Raw genomic sequence first — 7,285 nt, forward strand, 5'->3', positions numbered from 1 at the left:
TAATTGAGTTAAGTTTGACATGGTGGTACATGCCTTTAATCTCAGCACTCCAGAGGCTAAGGTAGAAGGATCACCATGAGTTTGAGGCCACCTTGAGACTACATAGCCTTCTTAATTCTCAGCTTACAGTGGGTGAATTGTTTATCTGGTGATTAAGAAACCTGACAGGGAAGTGCACAAATTTGATAAGTCATATTGGTTAGAATGAATGCCTTTACTCCTCAAAAAAAATGGGACGTAGTGAAGTTTAGAAAAAGTTCAGTAGGCCATTCTGGGTTGTAGTGCATATCAATCAGCTGGAGCCAAAGTTTTGTATCTTTTTCTAAACAATCATAGTTGTATTTTTTAGTCCAATACTAGCTTGAAGATAAGGAATTTGTTTTAAAGATTATTTTTTAGCACCCATTAAACTTGAAATATAAATTCCCTATATTTTGTGCTGCATAAATTTTAGAATTTTCTCTGTTGGGCTTAATAACTTCATGTGATTTTTCTTTTTGTTTGGTTTTTCAAGGTAGGGTCTCACTCTAGCCCAGGCTGACCTGGAATTCACTATGTAGTCTTAGAGTTGCCTGAACTCACAGCGATTTTCCTAACTCTGCCTGGGATTAAAGGTGTGGGCCACCACACTCAGCAACATTTCTAAACACACATAACCTCCCAAAGTTAAATATGATTATCTTAGACCCATTGAAAGCAATGAGATTGAAGCTGTACTTAAGTCTCCACATAAAGAAAAGCCCAGGACCAGATGGGTTCAGTGTTGAATTCTATCACACTTTTATTTATTTATTTATTTTAATTTAATTTTTATTAACATTTTCCATGATTATAAAAAAAAATCCCATGGTAATACCCTCCCCGCCCCCACACTTTCCCCTTTGAAATTCCATTCTCCATCATATTACCTCCCCATCTCAATCATTGTACTTACATATATACAATATCAACCTATTAAGTACCCTCCTTCCTTCCTTTCTCTTCCCTTTATATCTCCTTTTCTATCACACTTTTAAATATAACCTAATACCAACAATTCTTCTTCTTTTTTATTTTTATTTTTTAAATTTTTTGGTTTTTCGAGGTAGGGTCTCACTCTAGCCTAGGCTGACCTAGAATTCACCATGTAGTCTCAGGATGGCCTTGAACTCAAGACAGTCCCCCTACCTCTGCCTCCTGAGTTGCTGGGATTAAAGGCCATGTACTACCACACCTGACTTCATGTCATTTCAATTTATTAATTACGGAATGCAACTGAGCCTTGTTATGTAGTAATCATTGCTATCCTGCTTATTGTCTGCTCTCTGGAGCCTTCATATTCTGTTCTTGGTTGCCTACCTTTTTGCTCTACTTGAAGATTAGGCTACTTTCATGTATTGTCAGTCATACACAAACTAATCCCCTACCCCCTTTCTTTTTGCAGTAGGGTTTCACTCTAGACCAGGCTGACCTGAAATTCGCTATGGAGTCACAGGGTGGACTTGAACTCACAGTAGTCCTCCTATTTCTGCTTCCTGCTTCCCGAGTGCTAGGATTAAAGGCATGTGACCACACCCGGTTCATTTTTCTCTTTTTTTGTTTTTTTGAGGTGTAGGATCTCACTCTAGTCCAGGCAATATAAGCTGTTTTAGTGAACATTGTTATGTGAGAATGGAAAGGCTTATGCTAGAGAAGTTAAAAAGCATACATGTTGCTGGGCGTGGTGGCGCACGCCTTTAATCCCAGCACTCAGGAGGCAAAGGTAGGAGTATTGCCATGAGTTCAAGGCCACCCTGAGACTACATAGTTAATTCCAGGTCAGCCTGGGCCAGAGTGAGACCCTACCTCAAAAAAAAAAAAAAAAAAGCATACATGCTTACTAGATAACTAAGATACACAGTAGATCTTGGTGTGGTAACCCACACCTTTAATACCAGCACTTGAGAGGCTGAAGTAGGATTGCCAAGAGTTCGAGGCCAACCTGGGCTACAGAGTGAGTTCTAGGTTAGCTTGGATTAGAGTGAAGCCCTATCTCAAAAAACTATCGGGAGCCTGGAATGTCACATGTCTTTAATCCCAGTTCTCAGGAGGCAGAGTAGGAGGATTGCTGTGAGTTCAAAGGCATCCTGAGACTACATAGTGAACTCTAGATCAGCCAGAGCTAGAGTGAGACCCTACCTCAAAAAACAAACAAAACAATAATACACATACACTGTAGGAACATATAAGGTCATTTTTCACTTTTAGTAGGGTCATTTTTCACCCTTAGTAGACTCTATGATGCATTTCTTCAGAGCAATGATAATAGATTATAGAAACAGTGCCTGATAAATGTTAGGATTAAATCTTTTACAAGTTGAAAATATTTTATACTGGTTTTCCAATCTATTTTCAGGAATTTAGTGGGCATGGTGACTTATGAAGAGACTTATTATTGCTTAACAATGTGAAATGTTGTATAGTCCAAATTTAGCAGTGATACATTTTTCATGTAAATGTAGTCATTTGTACAAGGATTGTATTTCTCCTATAAATTCAGTAAGCTGATAAATACTATTTTTTTTTTTTTTGATAGGTGGTTTGCAAGGAAGGGGACAAGTTAACCTACTCAAAGTATGGACGATTTTGCCATGAGGTCAAAATTAACTATTCGCCATATGTGAATTATTTCACTAGAGTATACTGGAACAGATCCTACTTTGTATATAAAATCAATACTGTGATATCCTTCCAATCTTGAAAAATGGCAGAGCCTTCATTTCAGAGACTTAGGTTACTTGAAGTAAAATTCAATTATCTTCTACCTATATGCTGTCTGTTGCAGATCAAGTATGGATATTTGAAATGCTGCTCTACTCCTTCACCCTCCTTGCTGTTAACTGAGTTCAGGGAAATGGGGATTAAAAGATCGTGCATTGCTGTCTTTTAGTAAAACAACAAAGCCACCACTCTGCAAACTTCCAGGCAGATTTCTTCTTAAAGATTTTCCCTATTGCATTGTTTTCCTATTTTTGTCATTCTATTATAATTGAGCTTCAGTACATTCAAAACCAGAGTATACTTCTCAAGCATCATATTTAGTAAGTACTTAATGTGATACAATTACATTGTAGAAGGAAAGCCTCAAACAAGCTTATGAAGATGTTTTAACAGTTTATAACACAGGTAACATTTTACAATAAAATGTAATTTCAATGTTAGGTGAAAACATGTGATATTTAAATTTAAATGAAACACTGTAAAGGGAAGTGATTTTAAAGATGTAGCTGAAGATAATGTTTAGACTGTTTTATGGCTTTGCTCTCATCAGCTGCTTAGGCAAGTGAGCACTTTCTTAGTAGTGATTCAGGGTCTTTTAGGCCATTGTAGTATTGTGTGACTTATCTGGTCATCTGCTTTCACTTATGCCCATTAATCTGGTAACAATTTGGTCATGGTAAAACAATAGCTCTTGCCAGGCGTGGTGGCACCACACACCTTTGATGCTAGCACTAGGGAGGCTGAGGTAGGAGGCTCGCTGTGAGTTTGAGGCCAGCCTGAGACAATATAGTGAATATTGGGTTAGCCTGGGCTAGAGTGATAATCTACCTCAAAAATTAAAAAACAATACCTCTTGTTACCTATATGTATATATTTTTAAAATGGACCTATAAAAGAATGTTCCTTGGGTTTTTTAAAAAAATATTTAGGGTATTCAGTGTAGTCACATCTTTTCTTTGGAAGTAATAAGAAAAAATGTGAAGGCTGCTAGAACACAAGTATGTACACTACAGTGAGCAGCAGTCTCCGGGTGCATATGCAGATGCTGTCAGACATCTGCATTGGATGTGTATTGGTTGTAAAGTGCAAGTGATATTATTCATGAAACATGGATTTTTTTTTTTCAAGGTAGTGTTTCCCTCTAGCCCAGGCTGACCTGGAATTCCCTATGTAGTCTCAGGGTGGCCTGAAACTCACAGTGATCCTACCACTGCCTCCCACTTGCTGGGATTAAAGGCATGCACCACCACGCCCAGCTGAAACATGCAATTTTTAATAAGACAAGCAGAATGACAGTTTCAATAAAATTTTCAAGTTTTTTCTATATAAATGCTATGTTCCCTTGAGTATTATATCATTTATTAGAAGAAATTCTAGTTACCATCTAGTCATCCAGGTGTGGTGGCACATGCCTTTAATCCCAGCACTGGGAGGCAGAGGTAGGAGGATCACTGTGAATTCCAGGCCACTCTGAGGTTATATAGTGAATTCTAGGACAGTGGACAGCCAGGCTTCAGTTAGACCCTACCTCAAAAAACCAAAACAAAAAATAAAATTGAACAACCAAATAATAAAAATAAAAATAAAATAAATTGTAAAGTAAGTAATTTGGCCACTTAAAGAGATTCAGATTAGATGAAGCCTATGGAAAAATTGCTTTAATAAGTTGCATATTTAACTTTACCTTATATATCCCTTCAATGAACAGATTTTTTTAAACTTTTCTTGTGAGAGTATTATAAAATTACACCTTCAGATTTCCAAGTTGTCACATTACATTTTGTATAATAAAAATGTATTTTTTTAAGTACATGCACTTAGAGTTATAACAGTGCTTTACTGTTAGAGCATAAATGTTTGATGTCATTGTTAAATCTGATATGTTAACTTCTTTGCTTCTAATTTCATTATTTTATATATTTTGGTTTAAGTATATTAAGATAGCTGCAGGCAGTGCATTTCAAGTTGACTCTGAATATCTTAGTGAGTCAGTAGTGTTTAGCATCAAGTGTTATGAAAAATTAGCACAGTTACGAAAGTGCACAGTGAATAGTAACATGGTAGTGCTTGTGATTACAGCATGTCAAACAAACTTGTATATTTTGAAGGTGAAGTAGAATACTACTTCCATATAATGTGAACTATTTAGTGGAATTTTTATTAACATATTACATGTACATTACATGATAAATTAGTTTTGGTTGTGGCTTTTTTCAATATTATTAAATAGCTTTTACTTCTGTCAACTTCTCTTAAATAAAATAGGTTAGGAGGATTTTAAATTGAATTTAAAAATAATATTTCATTCAGCACTAGCTGAAGGGGAAAATAAGCTTTATTATAAAAATGATAATATTTGGCTGGGCAAATATACTAAAGTGATATAGTGCTTGCCTAACATAGGCAAGGCCCTGGGTTCAGCCCTTAGCACCACTAAAAAAAAAAAAATTAAAAATGATATTAGTTATGAGTGATAAGCATATGTTACTATCTTTATTTTTCAAATTATAAAGGTATTTTTGCTTTCATGTAAGCTGTTAAAACAATAACAGTTGAAAACTTTGAATTGGCAACATTTACTTTTTTTCTTTAGCTATTTGTAGAGTAACATGATTAAAAATTATGCAAAGAAAGCTGGGCATGATAGCGCACGCCTTTAATCCCAGCAATCGGGAGGCAGAGGTAGGAGGATCACCATGAGTTTGAGGCCACCCTAAGACTATGTAATGAATTCCAGGTCAGCCTGAACTAGAGTGAGACTTTACCTCAAAACAACAAGCAAACAAAAAAATTATGCAAAGACCCGGGCATGGTGGCACACACCTTTTAATCCCAGCACTTGGGAGGCACAGAGGTAGGAGGATTGCTGTGAGTTTGAGGCTACCCTGAGACTACATAGTGAATTCCATGACAGCCTGAGCTGGAGTAAGTCCCTACCTTGAGCCCCCCCCCCCCCAAAAAAAAGAATAATGTTAAGAATTATACGTGGTTGAGCCAGGCATGATGGCACATGCCTTTAATCCCAGCACTGGGAGGCAGAGGTAGAGGTATCACTGTGAGTTTGAGGCCACCCTGAGACTACACAGTGTATTCCAAATCAGCCTGGGCTAGAGCAAGACCCTATGTTGAAAAACCACACACACACACAAAATTTATACTTGGTTGACTTAACAGTTATTAGGGTCAATAGTAAAGATCTATTTAATGTGCAAAATTCAGGGGTTAGGTTAGAAGGAATTCCTCAAATAAATATAAAACATACTTTGTCCTTAATATTGCAAACCCTTTGAAGTAAGTGCCTTAGCTTCTTTATTTCTAATTTTAATTTGTATTTTCCTAAACATACTATCCCTGTGCTATTCCATATGGAAATATTGGTAACTTTTGCCTCATTAATAAAACAGAGTGAGTGGGACTAGGGCTTCGGTAGACCATTTGTCTCTGGGTTTGGTTCCTAGCACACAAATGTTTAATTTCAAATGCACAAAAATGTTCATTGTTTAGTTCAGTAATAACCAAATCTTTAAGGATTTCCAACTTCCTAAATTAGTGTATTGAGCATCCTATACACCAAGCAACCCACAAATGTAACTTATTTGACAAAGTATGATTTATCTGGTTCATATTTTTTCTAATGTCAGCATTTTGTATCTTCATACTTTGTATAAAGTGTATTTAGTTCTCATATGTGTGTGTATGTCTGTGTGTGTGTGTATATACATATATACAGCACACACCCCCAAGACATTAACCCAAATTGTAAGTTGCCTCAGTATTCTGATAGTCTTCCATATATTTTTCCAGATTGGTTGACACAAGAATAACAAAAATAGTCAGCAAGCCAGGCGTGGTGGCGCATGCCTTTCATCCCAGCACTTGGGAGGCAGAGGTAGTAGGATCACTGTGAGTTCAAGGCCACCCTGAGACTAGATAGTAAACACGGGTCAGCCTGAGCTAGAGTGAGACACTACCTCAAAAAGCCAAAAAGTTGGTATGTTGGTGCACACCTTTAATCTCAGCACTGGGGAAGTAGAGGTAGGAGGATTGCTGTGAGTTCGAGGTCACCCTGAGACTATCTTGAAAAACAAAAAATAAATAAATAAAAAGAATAGCAGAAATGAAAATGAAAATATGTTGCAATTTGGGGAAGAAAATATGCCCAAAACTAAGAAAATAATAAATTTCTTAAATAATTCTTATTAAGTTACTTTTGGTTCTGAAAAATCAATTCTTTGGAGATCCCTTCTAATTTTGAACTGTTTGATGACTTTTTAGATAAAAATAGTGCCTCTCTTTTTTAGTTGGTGGAGTTGTTAAAAGTTGTATGTAAATTGATCTTTTGGTAAGTTTATTTTAATGCATGTATTTTTAAAGGGAATGTTACTAATTATTTTGTATATTTAATATCTTTTTTTAAAGCTTCCCGAGTTATATCTCAAAATATTTTGTTTATCTTTAAAAATTTTTTAATATTAACAACTTCTATAATTATAGACAATAAACCATGATAATTCCTTCCCCCATCCTTTTTTTTTAAATTGTTTTG

At 36.0% G+C, this 7,285-nt stretch overlaps 1 protein-coding gene across 3 annotated transcripts in view; it reads left to right on the forward strand.

Annotated features, from left to right (window-relative positions):
• Dpy19l4 (dpy-19 like 4) overlaps positions 1–3,174 on the forward strand; it is a 71,148-nt gene extending 67,974 nt beyond the window's left edge. For all 3 annotated transcript variants that reach the window (XM_045144307.1, XM_045144309.1, XM_045144308.1), the window contains one exon: positions 2,555–3,174. In XM_045144307.1, coding sequence (XP_045000242.1) covers positions 2,555–2,719 — 165 coding nt within the window. In that variant the 3' untranslated portion in view covers positions 2,720–3,174. The remainder of the gene's footprint in view (positions 1–2,554) is intronic.
• Positions 3,175–7,285: the final 4,111 nt, after the last annotated feature.

Source organism: Jaculus jaculus, chromosome 2 (genome assembly GCF_020740685.1).
Source record: "Jaculus jaculus isolate mJacJac1 chromosome 2, mJacJac1.mat.Y.cur, whole genome shotgun sequence".
NCBI classification, from domain to species: Eukaryota; Metazoa; Chordata; class Mammalia; order Rodentia; family Dipodidae; genus Jaculus; species Jaculus jaculus.